The sequence below is a fragment of the Alligator mississippiensis genome, chromosome 3, assembly GCF_030867095.1.
Source record: "Alligator mississippiensis isolate rAllMis1 chromosome 3, rAllMis1, whole genome shotgun sequence".
NCBI classification, from domain to species: domain Eukaryota; kingdom Metazoa; phylum Chordata; order Crocodylia; family Alligatoridae; genus Alligator; species Alligator mississippiensis.
In genome coordinates this window covers 432,077-451,604 of record NC_081826.1, presented here as the reverse complement: position 1 = coordinate 451,604, position 19,528 = coordinate 432,077, and the positions used below count along the sequence as shown (strand labels likewise).

The window sequence follows — 19,528 nt, the reverse complement described above, 5'->3', positions numbered from 1 at the left end:
GCCTCTGCTTCTGCCTCCATCACAAGGCAGGACCTGGCTCGGAGGGGGCCGTGCTCTCTGGAGTCAATGCCACTTCAGGCTGATTGGTCTCTGTATGTTACTGCAGGGGACATGGGACGCGGCACTAGGGGAACAGCTCGTCTGTAGGAGGGAGATGCAGCTGCAGGTTCTTGTACAAGAAAGCACCTCTCAGCCTCATCTCAAGCAGGCTTTGGCCTGGCTCTGTCCTGGGGCTTGTATTGCGATCAGCAGTTTGCCACATAGAGCAGATTGCGGTGCCCGTTGGGGCATCTCTGGCTCTCCTGTCAGCATTACAGAGAGGTCTGTGTGGAGCAAGGTCTCTTGAGGGTCAGAGCAGACAGAGGTAGTGGATCCTGAGGATCCTCTACATCCGGTGGTGGTGGAAAAGCTCTGACTGGTAGGAGAGTTTCACAGCCTTTCCTGCAGGGGCTCGGTCTTTGGATCCACCCAATTGCCGCATCCCCCAGCTGCACGTGCCTTGTCCCTGCTCTTGCTTCACCCTGGGCTGCGATGCTCGTTGTCCCAGAGGAGCACGGTTCTCCGAGGCGGGGTAGATGGAGATGCATTCCCTGAGGTAGCTGAGACCTGATCCTTCATTGCCTTGAGGATCTGGACCAAGGCAGTGGCAGCAGATAGTGAGGGGTGGGACCCCCTGGGTCACTCGCACCCCTGCTCACCTCCACCGGTCACTACTGAGTGACCAACAGTCCCAGCAGTGTTTTCAGCCCACACACCTGTCTATGCAAGACCGTGGAAGTGCTGCATGCTTGTATAGAGCAGCCTTACCTACCAGCTCAGCTTGCCCAGCCATCTCAGTGCATCGGCCTACTTACGCCAGGGCAGACAGGCGGTATCCTGTCCCATCTGTGCCACTGCTTGGTGGCACTGGCAGCGAGGGGAAACATCACAGGCAACGCAGCATCCCGCGCCGTCCCTTCTGACATGCAGGAGGTCAGCTGGTGCCTTTGGCAGGAATCCACCGTGCTCTGGTACAGCTGTGGTCCAGGGGGTCCTTTGAGCTTCACCTTGGAGTCCCTGCCAGAGGGGCAAGGAGCTGATGGGATGCTGGCAGCTGCTTGCTAGGTGCGCTCAGCCCACTCTGCAATGCCTTGGTCACCAGTACAAGCATGGCTGCAGGAGGGGTTCTCCAGCAGTGACTCTTGGGAGATACGAGGGTCTGAGAAGCTCTTGTTCCACCCCGGCTGAAGGGCATCAGAAACCTGGAAAAGCCTTGGAGATGACCAGGTCCACCACCTGCTCCCTGGCATCAGCTCTCCCTCAGTCCAGAGGAGCCTTGATTCGAGCTTTGGAGGCAGGCTGCTCCTGACCGCAGCATGGGATGCCGTCCCAGAGGCAGCATCAGCCCCTCCTGAGCTGGCCTCTCGCTGGCTTCTGCCCTCAGTGGAGGGGCAGGGCTCTTCGCTGCTCCTCACAGTTCTCCGCCTCTCGGCAAGGCCACCTCCCCCAGACCTAGTCCCCATTCCCCTCTGCAGTTTCTGACGCAGGATCACTTATGCTCAGTGGGCCTTGGCCACCGTCTGTGGAGACTCTTCCGCCTCTTCCATCCTTCCTCCGGGACCTCCAAAAGGAAAGAAGCAGATTCCCCCTCAGGAAAGGACCCTGACAGCAGGTTCTGCGTAGGTGCCATGGGAAGGCTCTTATACCAGGTATGTCCTGGTTCCCAGAAGCGCCTTGGTCTCAGGCCTGTCCTGGACAGAGCCAGTGTTGGCAACGCCTCGATGCAAGGATGATCTCTACCACAGCTCATTGATGGGTCTTGAGATGACTTAAGAGTCCAATCCTTGAGCCCCACAGATCAGTAATTCTGTAGGCCAAAGGCCAGGATTCTTCTCTTTTTCCTTCTTCCACTCTCTTTGCTTAAAGGGCAAAACACTTTACCTTGAAATGGTCTGTTGCGTGGTTGAGGTTTCAGTGCTATTGAACTTGGTCGGGAGCCAGCTCTTGATGCTGGCACCTGTTTCCCTGAGCTCTGCCTCTAACACGTCTTTGTAGTGTTTCCTCTGCCTGCCATGAGATCTTGGGCTGTTACTTAGCTGGGAGCAGAGCACTTGTTTTGGGAGTCGAGAGTTGGGCACCCACACACAATGCCTGGTCCAGCAAAGTTGGAGCTTGAGGATCGCAGACTCCATGCTGGTAACATTGGCTTCAGCAAGGGTGCTGGTGTTTGTGCAGTGATCTTCCCATTGGGTGCAGAGGCTTTTCGAGTGGCATTGTTGGGGATACCTCTCCAGGCTCTTGAGATGATGATGGTAGGTCACCCATGTTTCACATCCATTGTGGAGTGTGGGGATGATGATTGAATTGTAGACATGGATCTTAGTGTCTTTCTGGAGATCGTGATCGATAAAGACGGGCTGAACCAGTTTCCCAAAGGAGGCGCTTGTGCATTGGCTCCTGTGCTGGATCTCCTCATCAGTGTTCACTCTCTGAGAGATGTGGCTGCTGAGGTAGGGGAAGTGCTCAACTGCCTCCAAGGTCTTTCCTTCCCCAAATGGCAGTCTGGGGCGCCAGGTCACACTCATGGCCCCAGGCAGGTTGACAGAGCGCTTTGGGCTTCTCTCGCAACGTCAAGAAGACCAGAGTTCAGCAGGCTTCTGCAAAGAGATCCAGCATGGCCCAGAGGTTTTCCTGCGTGCGCAAGGGTGATGCAGGCATCAGCGTATTGAAGGTCAAGGATGGTTGTTTTAAATACTTTGGTTCTGAGTGAAAACATCCCAGGTTGAACAGTCCTCTGTCCATTCAGTCGATCTGAACTGGGGTCAAGCCAGGACGTGTCATTGCCCCAACTCTGTTCTCCATTTTTCGACAGTCATCCTGGTCCACAGCAGAGCAGTCACAGTCACCTGATCGTGAAGAAGCCTCAGGATCTTGATGTACTTTTCAGGACATCCAAATCTGGCCAGTACTTTTCACAAGGCTTCACAATTGAGGGAGTCAAAGGCCTCAGTAGGGTCAGTGAAGGCCATATGTGGGCCCTGATTCATAGATTCAAGGATGTTAGGGTCAGAAGGGACCTGAGCAGATCATCGAGTCCGACCCCCTGCCCTGGGCAGAAAAGAGTGCTGGGGTCAGACAACCCCAGCCAGATGCATGTCTAGCCTCCTCTTAAAGACCCCCAAGGTAGAGGAGAGCACCACCTTCCTTGGAAGCCCGTTCCAGATTCGAATGATGTTGTTCCCGATGCTCTTCTTGGACCTGGTGGGCGACAAAGATCATGTCAATTGCCGCATGGGGTGGTCCGAAATTCACTCAGATTCTGGCAGGACTTCCTCAGCAAGAGGCAGAAGATGGTTCAAGAGGATGCGGGCAAGGATTTTCCCTGCTGTGGAAAGGAGGGCAATACCTCAATAGATCCCACATTCAAACTTATTTCCTCTGTTGAAGTGCCCTAAAGCAGTCGCAGCGCATCCCAGAGGCCACCGAGGAACGGTCTCCCCAAGCCCATGACTAGCTGCTACGGCCCAGCTGGCAACAGGACTGCTTCTCCATGACGTGCCGTGCATGCAGCCTCTCCCAGGCTGGATCCGATACTGTGGCCTGCAGATACCCCCCTGCGTGAGCGTCCTGGGCTTTCTCAAGCCCAGGTCTTTCTTCCAGATGGGAGGTCATGTGAGATATGAGACTCCCTGGTAGAGACAACACAGCTTTTCCCGACACAACTGGGCCCACTGGCCTCATGGACCTGCGTCACCCCCTGGTCTCCTGTCTGCAGAGACCCTTGCAGCTCTGAATGCATGCGAGGCCCAGGCTGCGTGGATGCAGCCTGCAGGGGAGACTGGCTCTTCCTCCTCCAGAGCACTGACAGCTTCCCTGTGGGGGGAGCTGGGGGCACATGCTCAGGGGAGCCCTCCATTCCTTCTCCCCGGTCACCACCCCTGTCGGTCGGGGCCGGGTGCAGGTTGCCAAGACTTCCATGTGGCCTGTGGGTCCCCTGGATCCTGTGGCCGTGTCCCAATGCACAGTGCAGAGTCTCAGGATAGGGCCGCATAGTGCAGGTGCTCCCCAACCCCACTGTAGTGGTTCTGCAACCATCAGCCGGATCCTGGAAGGCAATCACATCCGTGGCACCTCCAAAGCCCGGTCCACCCTGCTGCTGTGTGGCTTGCCGCAGAAGCCCACAGAGCCAGAGTCGCTCAGCCAGTAGCCTGGGGATCGGCATGATGCTCCTTCAAGCCAGCAGCAGCCGGAGCTGGGGCACCCAGTGACAGGCCTCCACATCTGAGCAGCGCAGACGCCCGGGGGCTGCACCACCACCATCAGAGTGTTGCACAGGCGCAGCCCCGATGGCAGCCAGCCTCTGCGCTCCTTTCCTAGTTCCCAGAGCCACAGCGAGGACCTGCCTGGGTGAAGCCCGTGTTTGACCCTTAGGGGCATCAGCTGTGGCTCCCTGCCCTCCTGCAGCAGACATGGGAGTTCTGTCTTGGGCCTCCTGTCCCTCCCGCAGGCGGGGACCGCTGTGCCCATGGATGCCTCCTCAGGGTCCTCTGGCGACTGAGAAAGGCACCGCCCAGAATGGTGTGAGCGGAAACAGCTGTCGTTCCCCTTCCCCACCTGGGCATTGGCCAGGGATCTGCCCACAGGCCCCCCTGCACCTCGTGCCTGGGACCCAGCCTCCCTGCAGCCCACAGCGGTCTCTGCTGACCACAGCACCATGCGGGACAAACCACTCTGCCCCACCTGAGCAACCCCCTGGGGAGCCCCTGCCTCCCTGGGCATCCTCCTCCCGCACCCCCTGGCGAGCCCCTGCTTCCCTGGGCATCCCCCTCCTATGCCTCCTGGGGAGCCCCTGCCTCCCTGGGCATCCTCCTCCCGCACCCCCTGGGGAGCCCCTGCCTCCCTGCCCCGCCCTCCTGCATCCCTGGGGAGCCCCTACCTCCCTGGGCCCCCTACTTCTGCTCCCTGGGGAGCCCCTGCCTCCCTGGGCATCCCCCACCCCGGGAAGCCCGTGCCTCCCTGGGCCCAAGTTTTGCCCCAGCACAGCTGCCGGGTGCTGTCCTTCCTCCTGCGCCTCAAGCACCAGCCACTCAAGACTGCCCCTTGGCAGTGCCAAAGCAAGCGAACTTGGTGCTGTGCTAGCTGCTCCGCTGCGCACTGTGGTTGAGTCTCTGGGTGTCCCCAGCCCGCTTCCATGGCAAGCACGGTCTCAGGGTCCCCTGTCCTGGTGCACTTCCTTCCCCTGGTCCTCACCAGGCCTCACTAGCTCACAGGACGCCGGCCACTGAGCTGTGACTACTATGAGAAGACCGGGCCCGGTGGGGAATTCAACAGGCTTTTCCTAACACGAGCGAAGCCAGAAGGTGCGGAGGTGTTGGGCAGAATGGTGTCATGCCCGACCTCGGCTGTGCCGCCTGGGCTGGGCTCCACTCCCTGGCACGGCCAGGCTGGACTGCGTCTGCATTCCTACAGCCCATGCCGCAGGGACAGCCCAGCTTGCCCATGGCACGGCTCTGTCCTGCTGCCTTTTCTTGCTGCTGGCCCAGCTTGTGCATAGGTGTCTCTGCTCCTGTCCCTGCCCTGGCTGCTTGTGCTGACAGCTCTCCCTCTCTCTTTGCTTGTGCTGCTTGGATGCTGCTCTGACTCTGCCCCGTCCCCTGGAAGGAGAGGATGCGCAGGGAGCGGGAGGCAGCCACGCAACAGCTGGAGGAGGAGGCTGAGGTGAGGAGTGCGGGGCAGGGCTCATGGTCTGTGCTGCCCAGGTGGGCAGAGCCGATACCTCCTCCCCACGGGCAGGGCCCTGCATGGGGACAGGAGGAACGAGGGGACTTGGGCACAGGCAGGGGCATTTCCTGGGGGCACAGGACCAGTGCCTTGCCCACAGCACCATTTGAGCCAGTGCTGCGGAGGCTTCCCCAAGCAGCAGTGGTTGGGCTGTGGGAGGGCAGTGTCCACAGGAAGTGGGAACCTCCGGCAGCATTTCCCTGGAGATGAGGCTGGGATTGTCGATGCTGCCCAGCCCACCCCAACCCCCTCACATGGCCACCTTGCCTGGCTCCTGCCCTGACCTCTCTGTTTTTTTCCTCTCCAGAACATCACTGGCGAGCCCCTGAGACTGGACTATCGGACCCTTGCGGCTTTGCCCAGCAGTGGCTTACAGAGAGTCCCCCGTGCTGTAAGTGGGGGGTGCTAGGGACACAGGTCGCTGCAGGGGCAGCTGGGGTCACTCTGCTCCGCCTGGCTCCCTGCTCCGGGGAGTTCCCACCGCCCCTTCTGTTGCCCTGGAGCCTGCCTCTGTCTGCCCAATCCCTGCCTCACCCCCATCCTCATCGCCCCTAAGCCCTGCCTCCCTCCTCTTCTCCCGCTGACCTGCTCCGTATCTCCCCACCACCACGTGCCAGCCACCCACCTGGGGCCTTCTGTCCCCTGCCCCCACCCTCCTGCTGGGGTCACTCACTCGCGCAGTGAAGCCCCGTCCGGGAAGAATCCCCGGTATTTTTAACATCTCTCCATGTGACCGGGCAGCTGGAAGTAGTGCGGGGGGAGCCCTGGGGAGGCAGCTGTCTCTGCCGGATGGCTTGTGAGTGCCTTGCTGGGGGCTGGCTGCCCTGTGGCCCCTGCCCCAGCCTGGGAGCTCGGGAACGCAGGGCTGAGCAGGCTGCTGTCCCGGGATGCGAGATGGCGGCAGCAGCATCGGGGCAGGGGCAGGCCTGGTCCTGTCTTCCCTCAGCGGTCCTGTGTCCCTGCAGGTGATAAGAAGGGCTGAGGCAGCGCTGGGTCCCCCCCTGAGCTGCAGGCCAGCACCCTGCAAGGGTGTCCATAGCCCCATTTGTATCTTGCCATTTGAAGCGCAGCCCTGGGGGTTTCACCCCAGCAGTGCGCAGGCCCCAGCCTGGACTTGCGCCCTCCAGCTTTGTTGAGTGCCCTGTGCAGTGGACCCATGCTGAAGGGGCAGCTCCTTCATAGGCTTTAATGCTAGCGGGGGCTGTTGTGCCCACCCACCTGCCTTCCGGCGTGGCGCAGGCTGGAGCCCCTGGCCTGGGACTCCTGTGTCCAGCCGCAGCTCCCTCAGTCTGCTAGAAAAGGGCACGGGGGATCCGTCTCTCTCCTGCATAATGTGCCCCACTGGCTAGTTAGCAGTCTGCACTTCTCTCTGGGCTCTCTCAGTTTGGCTTCTGGCTATCAGATCTGGCTCTTGCTGGCTGGGGTCGAGAGTCCGGCTGCACTGGTCCCTGCCCTGGGCAGGCCGATGGCACGGGAGGCGCCAGCACCATACTGCTTCTGTGGAGCCCCTGGCGCAGGGAAGGGGCCTTCTCTTGGGCAGGGCTGGAGCGAAGACACAGCTTTACCAGTATCTTCTGTCGCCGGGAATAGAAGCCGTTGCATGACTGATAAAAATAGCCCATGAGAATGGAAGGGAGGGGCGGGAGCCCAGCCCAGGAATGCCCTTCAGCAGCAGCCACTGCCATGAGGTGGGGGGTCGACACCCGCACGGGTGGATGTGCCAGGGCACCCTGCAGATCAGTGCACCCTGCACGTCGCCTGGCCTGGCCCCATCCTGCCTCGGTGGCACTCTGCACTGCCAACCAGTGGCGGGGGCAGGCGGGGTGGGAGCAGTGGGGTCCCTGCTTGTTCCCCGCTCCTTCTCCTGGGGTAGTGATAGAGGCAAGGAGGTTTGCTGACGGAGCAACCCCAGGAGCCTCCTTGTGCGACACGGCCTGTCCTGAGTGCACTGGGTGTTGGGGCATATGCCAGTTCCCTGCCAAAGTCCGCCATAGGTGCCAGCACACCTCAGCAGCCGCCTTCCCCTGTGCCGTGCTGTGGCAGCATCCCATTCACCCTTCAAACCAGCATGATGGTGCTGCAGCTTTCCAGCGTGGAACCAGCTTCAGACCCTGTAGGAACTGCATGAGCCAGTGCTCTGCTGTTGCCGCCGGGAGCGTGCGGTGCAGGGGCGGGGAGGAGGCTAGCAGGAATTTGGGAGCCTGTCAGCTGCCCTTGTAGTCACCAGCCACCCAGCCCTGCTGGAGAGCTATTTTTGTAAGTCCTGCCCTGACTCGGGGACTGGAGAATGTGATCCAAGCACAGGGCAGGCAGCTGGGCTGGGTGCTGACAGTCCCCGCTTCTCTGGGGAAGGCACTGCCTGGAAACTCAGAGACTGTGCCAGTGGGAGCCTGGGCTCTGCACGGTCCCGAGGAAAGGTCAGTGCTTCTCTGGGCAAGGGATGGGTGGAGCCAGGGGAGACCTGGGGCCCTTGCACTGGTGGACATGGCCCCTTTCTGGCCATCTGGCAGTGTCTACGCAGCCATCGGGAGCTCATGTTAGGGCGGCGACTGCAGCCCACTGGATTGTGCTGAGCTGCTTCTGTGCACCTGGTCACGAGAGGCTGGCGTGCCCCTGCCGGTGTGGCAGGCAGCTCTGGTGCCATGCTGCGCCCATGCCTGGCAGGCTGTGCGCACACGGCCACACCGAGGGGCTGGGTGGAGCTAGGGCTGTTTCCTCAATGTTCAGCCGGGAGGTTCTTTGGCGTGACCTCCGGGGCAAGCTGTGCATGCGTGGGCATGTGGTGTGAGCGCAGGGCCCAGAGATGCACAGAGAGCCGGATGCACGGGAGTGCTGGCACGTGCATTACACGCAGACAGGCCGTGCCCAGGGCCATGTGCGGGGCTGTGCCGCGGGGCCTGCTCAGTCCATTGTATGGGAGGTGGTCTGCGTGTTCAGCACAGGGCTGGTGCAGGGGCACCGGGCCTGGGAGCCAGCACTGGGACTCTCCCCTCTCCTGTGCATTCTCCCTGCTCTTCTCCCTCCTCTGCCTGTTCTCTCCTGCTGTTTCTGACCTTCTGTTTCCCTCTCAGCCCCCTCAGTGTGATAGAGCCAGCTCCAGAATGGAGAGCAGCGGCACTGGGCCGTCCCTGCCAGGGGCTCAGGACAGCCAAGACTCCAACCCAGAAACAGCCGCAGGCCTGACCCGCCCTGCCACGGGCGCACCTCAGGACCCTGCCTCACCTGACCAGCACCCCGACAGGGCCGCACCTGTCCTGCCGGGCGTGCAGGAGCTCGCGGGCGGCCCACTGCCCAGCGACCAGCAGTCAGAGACGCAGGAGTGCATGGTCGACTCTCAGCCCATCCTCTTCAGTGAGAACCCGTTTGTGGTGGCCAACCGGAGGGGGAAGGCGGCAGGCAAGGCCTGTCTGGGGGGCCCTCCCCTGGGCTATGGCAGGGGGGGAGTGCTGAAGACCAACCTCTACTCCAAGGCAAGCGCCCTGCAGCATGCTGTGTGAGGCATGTTGTCGCGCCCACTGCAGCCCACCCGCGTGCTACTAAACCGAGGGGCATGCCCTGCCCGTGGGGCAGGCGGTGCAGGGGCTAACACCACCTAACACGGGCGTGACGAGTGCCGCATGCACCCCGCGCCCAAGTCCACTGTGGCTGGGACATGGCAGGGAGGACGTGTGCCTGAAGGCATGTATGTTGTGGGGAGGAGGTGTTTTTCGCTTTGTTTTTCCGTCGCTTTGCTGTCTTTCGCTTTGTGGTGCCGTCACACTCGTACCGCGGTTCCCGTCCAGGCGCACGGACCCTGCGTCGGCACAGGGATGGCCCAGCCAGCTCGCGGGGGTCTGTGGAGCACGGCTCACGTGCCGCCAGGACCTACTGCCTCCCAGACAGAGGGATCCTAAGACGAAGGTCGGGTCCACGGAGCTCTGCCTCCGTTTTGCTTGGCGCTGGGCGAATGTGCGCCTAGGTACAGGGCTGTGAGCAGCAGTGGGACTTCCACCTTGACCCCGGGTCAGCGGTTTGGTTCTTGCCTGGGCCGTGGGAGACCTGGGTCCAGTTCTGCCCTACTGCAGACCCTGTGTGGCTGCAAGCAGATTTCCAGTGGTGCTGAGGTGTCTGAAGATACAGAGAAGCACCAAGCACCAGGACCAGCCCCAGTGCAGCTCAGCGTCACCCCCGGGCAGGCTTGTGCCTGCCTCGCTGGGTACTCCTGCGAATGCCAGGGACACCCATCTGCATCCCCTGTGAGTCCAGCCTGCGACGGAGGGCAGCCCGCAGGGGCCGTGGGGGCACGTGCTGAGGCCACGGCGCTGGGAGATGTGGCAAAGGGGTCGGGGCAGGTGTGATAGGGAGCAGGAGCAGCCCAGGCTCTGTCCCTCCTGCCTTGCCATGGGCGTTGGGCTTGTTAGCACAAGGGCGTGCAAGCAGAGCAAGGGGTCAGCCGGACCTGGCTTCGGTGCATGTAGCCCAGCGTGTGAATGAGAAGGGGCCTGTCTTGCCGCTCCAGGCAGCGTGACTGCCTCGTGGTGGCTGAGAGGGGTCTGTGGGGGAGGAGGAGGCTGTTGGAGGGCAGGGCTGTGCAGCGCTTTGCTTGTCCTGATGGCAGAGCCTGTAAAAACAATTGGGGGATGACTGAGGATTTGGGGGCTTGGTCTCAGGCTGGGACTGTTTGAGGGAGGGAGTCATCCCTGCTACAGCAACCAGGACCCGTGGCTGCTGCTCCAGCGTTGCGCCCCGCCTGCTGCCCTCATGCCAGTCGTAAATCGTGCAGCTGGGCACTGGTCCTCGACAGGCTGCTGGTTCTGTTCCCAGCCGTGCGGGGGCTGCGCCAGGTGCCGGTGCTGCCCTCCTGCTCCTGGTCTCAGTGCCAGGCCGGACGCCCGATCGTTCATGGCCTGGTCTTGTCTTTCTTGCAGGCTCCTGCAGGCGAGTCCGGGTCCGGGAGCTCCAGGCGAGAGGCCCCCTACTCCCCCAGCAGCCAGCAGGTGAGTCCCGCATGCAGGGCAGGACGGGCTGTTCAGAGCAGGCGGGGGGCCCGGCGGGTGTCGGCATGAAAACCGGGAGCAGGGCACCCCACTCGCAGGCGGAGGCAGCCTTCTGCGTGGGAGCAGGGCTTTTCTCTGGCTGGCGGGAGGAGGAGTGCCCTCTCCGTGGCAGGGAGGGAGGGGTGGAGCTGGAAGGTTTCTCCTCTCTCCAGATTTATGCCAAGCACGAGAACAGGAGCAACCAGGCCAGAGCTGCTGCCAAGCGCGGTAGCACGGGGGTCGGGGGGGCCGAGCAGGGGCGTGGTGGTGCCTCTGCACAGCACCAGTGAGGTTGGTGGGCCCCGTGTCCAGGTCTGGGGCTGCACTGTGGAGCAGAGGGTTTGGACCTCGACAGGAACAGGCCTCTGGTAAAGGCTACGGGAGTGGCCCCGAGTGTGGGAGACCTGCCTTTCGGAGGGTCGGCTGGGCTGGGCTGGCTTGGCGCAGGGCACCGCCCGCCCCAGGTTTGCCAGTGGCCTGAGCCCAGCAGTGGGCCAGGAACGTTCCCCCTCGTGTCAGTAATTAGCAGTGGCTTCCACCGTGGATGGGAGGGGAGCCCATCTCCTAAACCCATGACTCTGGGCTTCTGGATGCATTAACCGCTCCTCCCCTGGCTGTTCCCGTCGTCTGTGCAGCTGTCCAGTTGTTCTGGGAAGCGCTGAGCCCTTGGCCCCATGCACAGCCCGCCACAGCGAGCTCCGCAGGCCTTGTCCTGCCTGGTGCAAGAGCCTACACGTGGTTGGTTTTGAATGTTGAGCCTGTCGCGCTCTCAGCGGCCTCGTTGTTGTGTGCTGTGGCAGCTTGCTGTGGCCAGAACAACCCAGCTTGGGCCTGAGGCGAGCCTGCTGCCACCACATCTCCCCACTGCCCCGCCGTCAAAATGCCTCGAAAGCCCCTAAGCTCTGTGGGTGGATGAAATGGGCCCACGGGCCGGATGCATCCCGTAGGTCATAGGTTGCTGACCCCTGTGCTGTGGAGTGAGGTGAATTGAAAATTGTGACCTGCCTTCCCCCCCAGTCACAGGATGTCCTGTCCTGTCCTCTCAAGGGCAAATGTTCCCAACCCTTTCAAGCTCCCTTCCTGAGAGAGGTTTCCTAGGCCTTAAACCACCTTTTTCGAGGCCTTCCAACCCCCTCGGAGTCTAATGGCTTCTTTCTGAGTCCAGGGCATCGCACAGGGCACCGTGTGCTGGGGGCACTGTGTCCTTCACTCTAGAGGTGTCAAAGATGCAGCCCATGGGCTGGATCCGGCTTGTGGAGCTGCATCACCTGGGCCCCACTCCTGCCTATGGGTCTCAGTGACTGCAGGTAGCACGCAGGGTATGGCAGATGGCCTCGTGCTGCACATGGCACCCGCTTCAGCTCGTGTCCTGGAGCAGCAGAGCGGCGCTGCATGTGGCACAGCCCTGGCAGGCCGTATGCTGCTCCGGGGCTGTGCAGCCAGAGCAGGACCTGGCTGCACGCGGCGCCTGAACCAGCTGCCCCAGGATACGCACTGGATCCAGAACGCAGAGCTGGTCTGTGAGTCTGGTCCAGTCCACTGACCAGCCCTGCTTGGGCTGGGTGAGTGTGACACCCCTCCCTTACTGTAACGGCTTCTGAACAGTCTCCATCCTGCTCATGCTCCAAGACGATCCACTTGCACTTGTGAGGGCAGCTGCGTGCTGGGTGGGCACCTGCCCGTGGGGATGCTGCTGTCCTTGTGCAGGCGCCTGGTGCACACGTGTCCAGATTCCCTTGGCACAAGAGGCAGGGGAGTCCCAAGCACCACTTGGTTCCTTCTGGGTGAATGCAGCCATGAGGCAGGACTCGTGGGCCTTGCTCGGTGTGGTTTCCTCGTGGCTGTTTCGCTGCAAGCAGGTGTTCGGCAGTTCGTGTTGGCTTGCTCTCTTGATGCTGCTCCCTTCCGTCTCAACAAGATGGAATCTGATCTGGTGCCGGGATCGGAGGCAGTAGCTGCCTGCAAATCTCCAGGTTTCTGGACTTCTGTCCGCGCAAGGCATGAAAGCTTCTGAAGGGTGGGCACAGCAGGGGCTGCCCCATCTAGACGGGCCTGCTGTACATCCTCTCCTGAGACAGCCCAGAGGGTGGAGTCTCATCTGGACACGTTGCTGCTGGAGAGGTCAGTGCTCCCCACTTGAACCCGGAAATGCCAGGGGCAAAAACGTCTGGACACAAAACATCAGAAGTGACCTGCTTCTCACTGCAAAGGCTGAACTAGGTGTTGCCCCACGTCTGGTGAAGCTCTGCGGGACAGAGAGCAAAGAGCCTGTAGCTCACAGCAGGAAGAGGTCAGTTTCCTTCACCAGGTCTCCATGAATCTGCCTGTTCCTCACTTGGGGTGGCGAGCATGAGGCCCCGAAGACGTCCCTCTGTCAGGCACCAGCCACTGTCTGCAGCTTGGAGCCTGCCCCCTGGCATCGCGGCCCCCAGGGGAGCTGTTCTCCGCACCACTGAGGCAGGAGCCCATGCTGCCCGCTCTCCTGGCTTTGAGGCTGCCTGACTGATACCAGTCCCGCACAGCCTCCAAGGGCCAGTGGGTCTCATCTTTGAGACTCCCAACTCTGGGCAGCAGTTACGGTGCGTCCTGTGCACTGATTGTTGCAGGCACTGCCCCAGGGCACAGCTCTGTCGTAGTGTGCCTCCAGCTGGGAGCTCTCCAGAAAGATTGCCCATTCTGCTTCGTGGGCTCCGAGTGCCGGTGAGAGCTTTGCAGATGTGTCCCACGGAGTTGGGCTGTTCTGGCAGGTACCCGCTGACTCCAGGGGATTAAGTGTTGAGCTCCATTACCTAGAAGTAGAGCTCAAAGAGCACCCTGGTATCTTCCCATTTGGTCGCCTCCCATGTATGCCACCAGCACGTTTGGCCCGACAGCAGTGCTTCGCACTAGGAGGCCAGAGTCTGCACCTGAGTCCTGGACAAGATCTTTCTCCAGCACCTCACAAGGCTTTGCAACCAGCCCCACCTGCTCCTCTCAGAGTAGACATGACTCTGTGAAGAGCTGCTGTACAGCATTTGTGGGCAACTTCTGGAGACCATCTTGAGCGTATCACGTGGTCCACCTGGAGATGGAAAGGTGTTGATCATGGATTCCCAGAGCCTATGATAATGTGTATGGGGCTCCCAGGTTCTGCTCCGTGTCCATACGGCTGCGGACAGAAATGAGGTCAGTGCCCCAGTAGCATCTGTGAACGACAGGAAAGCAGCAGGTCTGGGGCTGAGGTGCACGCAGCTGGCTCCAGACTCCAGACAGAGCGGTTGCACGGGCTTTCCTGCTGAGTTTGGGACATAGGATGGTCCTGCAGGACCCACACACTGCACGTTTCCTCAGGACCCGTAAGGGCCAATAGAAGGATCCGCTTGCAGTCCTGACAGACGGGCCTGGCACCTGGGCACAGCTGGCAGGATCCTCTCTTTGATTCAGCTCAGTGGATGGGAAGCTTCTGGGAGCCCTGTGCGGGTTCATAGACCCATAGATTGTACGGCCGGAAGGGACCTTGGAAGATCATTGGGTCCAGCCCCCTGCACCAAGCAGGAAAGAGAGCGGGGTCAGGTGACCCCAGCAAGGTGACTGTCCAGTCTCCTCTTGAAGATATCCAGGGTAGATGATTGCACCACGTCTGAAGGGAGCTTATTCCACAGTCTGGAGATCCTGACTGTGAGGAAGGTTTTCCTAATGTTGAGCCTGAATCAATCTTCCGGGAGTTTGTGGCCATTACTCCTGGTTTTCCCCGCAAGTGCCCTGGTGAACAGTTGCTCACTGAGCCCTTGATGATCTCCCCTGGTGTAGCGGTAAGCTGCTACCAGGTCCCCGCTCAGCCTTCTTTTCCACAGGCTGAACAGTCCCAGATCCCTCAGCCTTTCCTCGTATAGGTTATAGGTCCCTCTGCCAACCTCTGTGCTGTTTGTCCAGTGCTGAGAGCAGACACTTGCCCACACATCACTTTTAGTGATTTGACAAGAGGAGCTTTTGACAACAGCTGACTTGACTTCGGAGTCTTGCGGCAGGATTTCACTGTTCTAGAAAATTGCTGTTGGACCTGAGACAGCTCCACGGTGGGATACCTGATAGGGCAGAGGTCACCGGCATCCTCCTTGACCCTTAGCTGTGCCCAGTGGTGTCAGACAGATGTCAGAGGGCTGGTTCTGTTCGCACGACTGCGCAGCAGGCTCGACTGCCTGGGACTGCAGCATGGCTACAGCTCTGCGTCCAGACATCAGGAGGCAATTTAAACTTTCCATGTCCCAAGGTGCCCAGCGGTTCAGGTCGTGTGTGCTAAGGGCTGTGTGTTGGAGGGCCGTTCTGGGGAAGATCTTCAGCTGTTCCTGCCCAGGGCCCTAATTGCTTAGTGGGGCTGTGACTGGCAGCCCCAGCCAGCCAAGGGCTCCAGCTGGCCGTGGCCTGGGCTCCCAAGTGGCTGCTGGGGGAGCAGCTTCCCCATTTAGCTCCAGCTCTGGCAGCAGACTCTGGGCGAGCCAGCGGTCCGACTCCGGCCTGCTTGGCGACTCTCTGCTCCTGTGCTCCCTGCCCTTCCTGGCTCCTCGCCCTGCTTGGCTCTGCTCTTGGACTTCCCCTTGGATTTGGAAACTTGGCAACCTCTTCCCTGCCCCTGCCTGTGCTCGGGACTCTGTCCCTGGATCTCAGCTCCTGAACCTTGACCCAGCCTGTGCTTTGGACTCTGCCCCAGGGTTTCCCATGTGGATCTGGGAACTTGGCTTGTAAACCCTGACTCAGCCCTTGTTTTAGATGACGCCCCTGGCTCCTGCCTTCCCCCAGCAGCCTAGACACTAGGCAGCCCCCTCTGACCCAGTCCCTTGTAGGCTGTGGCCTGCATGTCCCGTATTTGGCTTGAATGGCTTCTTGAGCAGCTGTTCCGCAGATTCATTCCTCACCGTCCTGCTTACCTTTTGGTTCAGAGGTGCCCGTGCCTTTTAAGGGCTTCCTGGTGGGCAGCACTCCCAGCCCAAGGCCTTTGGCTCGGAGCTGCGAGCCGTGCCCTCTCTTGGCCTCGCGGGTGCCCACGGTGGAAGCTGCAGGACCTGCGGGGTGTGGAGGCGGATGAGTGCCGGCTGTGCGGGTGGGACCGCAAAGCAGCGCTCCTCCGTGCGAGCTCAGAGCAGGTCCTGCGCATACCTTGCTGCTCGGGCGAGAACAGCTTTTCCTTGGTGCGTTTCAGAATGAGCTGGTCCAAGACGTGGTTATTTCTGTTGTTCCCTCAACCCCACCCTGCTCCATCATGTTTCTGGGGCTGTCGTCTCCCAGTGCCATCACTGCATTGGGCTTTGCTGCCTCTAACCCCTCCCAGCACTGGGTGCTTGGTGTCCTTGTCCCTTGGGTCCTTGTCAGATCCCTTCCTGACCCCATATGTGATGTTAGTCTGACCCTGAGTAGAGGGGCAAGACCTTCTAGCCAGGACCCTGCGGGGTTGGTCCTAGCAGGAGCATTGGCACAGCCCAGCCCCGTCCCCAGCCTGGGCTGCAGCAGCACCAGCACCTCTGGGAGAGGCTTAAAACCCCTGACACATGGAGCAGAAAGGGGGGAGAATGATTCTCTGCCAGCCCCATGCAGCAGTCAGCAAAGCCCAGAAGCCTGGAGGGCACCCATATGTGATTTTTAGTCTTTTAATGAGCTCTTTGTTCCAGTACCTCTGATTCTGTTTTTGTTTTCAAGCTTCCTCTATCTAAGACTGTCTGCTCCTTATCACTGGAGATGGGCATTCGACACATAACATTCACTTTTGCTTAGGCTTTGCATAGTAGTTTCTAGGTCAAACCTTACACCTCTGCCTTTGCCTTCAGACTCCTCACATTTGACCCTGGACATTTAGGGGGAGAATCTCAAAGCTGCCCAAGGGATTTAGATGCCCTGTCCCCATGGCAGTCCACCCCTGAGAGGTTTCATAACTCCCGGCCTTTGCTCTTGTTGTTGTTTTAACTCCTGAGTCTGTTGCTGCAGCTGGCCTTACGGGCTTGCAGGGTGGGGTCTCTGGTGTCTGCTGTGCTGGAGGCCTGACCAGATGGCTGTCGTAGTGCTTCCTCCCGTCCTGTAGCCCTCCAGTAAGGCAGGAGCCTCCATGGGTGGGTAGGAGCAGAGAGGAGGCTTTTCTCTCGCACAGGTGGGGAGATGCTGGTGTAGGGACCGCCCCTGTGTGCAGGGGTGGCCTTGGGAAGGGGAACTTCTGCTCTGGGAAAAGGGGTGCTTGTCTCTCTGCCTCTCCTGCAGGAAGCCTGGTCTCTTCACTGTCTCTCTGGTTCTCTCCCCTCTCCATTGTCTCTGGTGGTGCTGCCCCTCTCCAGTCACCTGCAGCCCCTCGGCCTGCTCACCTTGCAGGCAGGGAGACTCGCTTTGTAAGTGCCTCTCGGTGTGCAGTGTGCATAGCCGCTCCATGCCGCCCGGCATTGCCGCTCCTAGCACGCTCCTCGTCTCCTGTGTCTCATGGGCGTAGCGGTGTCTGCTGAGGCCTGTGCTGTGGGGAGCAGTGCTCAGGCCAGGAGGTCCTTGGCCCACCTGCTAGCTGCTGCTGGGGTGGTGTCTGTGAGTGCTTTGTGGCAGGGAAGCTGGGGTGCTGGTGGCTTTGCTCGAGCTCAGTGACAGGGGATCATTACCCCAAGGCTGGGCATGGAGTGGGGATCAGTGCCCTGGGCAAGCCCCAGGCTGCTGTGGTGTGCGCAGTGGGCCTGGGGAAGGGGAGGGTGGGACAGCTCTGGTGCAGGGTCCGAGCAGCCCAGGGCTGAGCCAGGGCGTGTGCGGGGGGCTTCTGCTCCCACTAAGCTGCCTTCCCATTTCTGTTCTCAGGCTTCCATCAGCTTCACGCCATTGCCAGATGACAGCAAAGCAGTAAGTGCATCTGCCATGAGACCTTGCCGTAGTGCGTGCATGCCCCCCCACCAGGCCTCATGCCCTCTGCTCCTTGCTGGCCCCCCATCCCTACAGATGAACCTGGCTGGATATGCTCCCTTTCTCTGTGGCTCTTGCTCCTGCAGCTCGTGGTCCTGCTGCTGTCAGTCCTGCTTGCTGCCCTTCTCTCTTCTCCCCATGCACCCTCGAGAGAGGGGGTCTCGTCTCAGCCCCCGCTGTCCCTGCTTGTGCCCCTGCCTGTCCCCAGCCCCTGTTGCTTGCTCACGCGTTCCCTTTGCACCTGGCTGTTCCGCCGGTCCCTCCTGCATCTCACTCGTGGCTCTCACACTCCCTGCAGGCTCTTCCCTACCCGTGCTTCCTTCCTGCTGCCCTGGCAGCTGCCTTCCTGCACTGGAGACTCAGCCCTGGGTGGAGCCCCTGGGCCCTCCCGTGGCCTCGCCTCACCTCGTGCACGTGGACCTTGCTGTCCTGGGTGCTGGCCGGTGCCTGGTAGTGGCTGTGTCAGTCCTTGCCAGACCTAGAGGCTCTGGGGGCTGTGGCTGGGGCTGTTGGCAGTGGTTTTTCTCCTCTCTCCAGCCTGCTGCCTTTCACTGGCTGGCAACCCAGGGGCTTCCCACAGCACTGGCCTCCTCCTTTTGCATGCCAGGGTTGTCTTGCTGCCCTAACTGCTCTTGTTTCTCTTCTGTCTCCTCCCCTTTCCTCTGCCTTCTCCCTGGTCTGTGGTGTGGGCACAAGCAGACCAAGCCGGGCGTCATTCAGCCTCTCTCTCGGGTGCGACAGAGCACTGCCCAGCCCAGTTCGGGGGGCAGGGACAGCCCCAACCCCTTCCAGCTGCCTGAGCTGTGCGCCGGGGTCCCCAACACTGTAAGTGGCCTGCAGCTCCTCCTTACTGTGCCGAGTCAAGGGTCGCGGTCACTGCCGGGGCACTTGCAGCTCCGCTCGTCCACACCTCAGGTTCATACCAGGGCAGCAGTGCCCATGTGCTGCTGCCCTGAGGCTTGTGGGCCCTGGCAGGACAGAGGCTCTGGAGGGACACGCTTATCAAGACTGTGGCACCTCGTGGGTAAATGAGGCTGCGCAGGTGCATCTGCATGGTGAAGCACTAACATGAGCTCAGCACAGAGCTGGGGAACGGGCTTCAATCCTCCCAGCTCTCACGGAGCCCGGCACGCGCACAGCTCTGCCTCTGGGCTGTTTTTGGCAGCTGTGATTACCCTGACCTGTGCGTGTCTCTCTGCAGCCGCGGGCGCCCTCTCCCCCCTCTCCGGACGAGGTCCCTGTCAATGTCAAGCAGGCATACAAGACCTTTGCAGCAGTGCCCCTATCCCACCCTCTCCTGGAGTCACAGGTGAGCAGGACGGGGGCAGCAGGGGCGAACAACGGGACACCGAGACAAGGGTCTGGGCGAGTCTGGGAGCAGGGCAGGGGCAGGGGTGCCACTCTGTTCCCAAGGGATGGTGCCAAAGCAGCACAGGCTGTGGTAGGGCCATGGCGAGCAATCACCTGCTATTGCAGGCCACGAGGACACGGTCATCTAACCCTGCTCCTGAGTGGAGCGCACCCACCTGCCCGGGGTCCGTGTCATGGAGCGTCACTGCCGTGTGGTCAGAAACCCCCTCCCAGCCTGTGTCTGTGCGTGGCCATTTCACACCTGTTTGTCCTCGTTCCAGAGCTGCCCCACGGTGCCCCACAGTATTCACGGGAGCTTTCTGAGCCCCCTCCTGCTCAGTGCTCACTGTGCTCAGCTTGACCCCTCTCCCTTCCCCTGCTCAGCCCAGCCCCTCTCTCTGCACTGCTCCTGTGTGAATTCACCTCCGTGCCTGGATCCTAGAGGGGTGTGCAGTGTTCCCGGCACTTCCCCAGCTCCACTGCAAACAGCTCGGCCCGTCGCAGGA

The 19,528-nt window shown here is 60.9% G+C and overlaps 1 protein-coding gene across 12 annotated transcripts in view; it reads left to right on the top strand.

The window, feature by feature from the left end:
- The window catches only part of SCRIB (scribble planar cell polarity protein), a 119,517-nt gene that overhangs the window by 81,018 nt on the left and 18,971 nt on the right, over positions 1–19,528 (top strand). For 7 of the 12 annotated variants that reach the window (XM_059723585.1, XM_059723580.1, XM_059723579.1 and 4 more), the window contains 6 exons: positions 5,641–5,697; positions 6,068–6,151; positions 10,668–10,736; positions 17,571–17,612; positions 18,369–18,497; positions 18,874–18,981. In XM_059723585.1, the coding sequence (XP_059579568.1) occupies positions 5,641–5,697; positions 6,068–6,151; positions 10,668–10,736; positions 17,571–17,612; positions 18,369–18,497; positions 18,874–18,981 (489 nt within the window). The remainder of the gene's footprint in view (positions 1–5,640; positions 5,698–6,067; positions 6,152–10,667; positions 10,737–17,570; positions 17,613–18,368; positions 18,498–18,873; positions 18,982–19,528) is intronic. The other 5 variants (XM_059723582.1, XM_059723578.1, XM_059723587.1 and 2 more) reach the window with 3 other exon arrangements.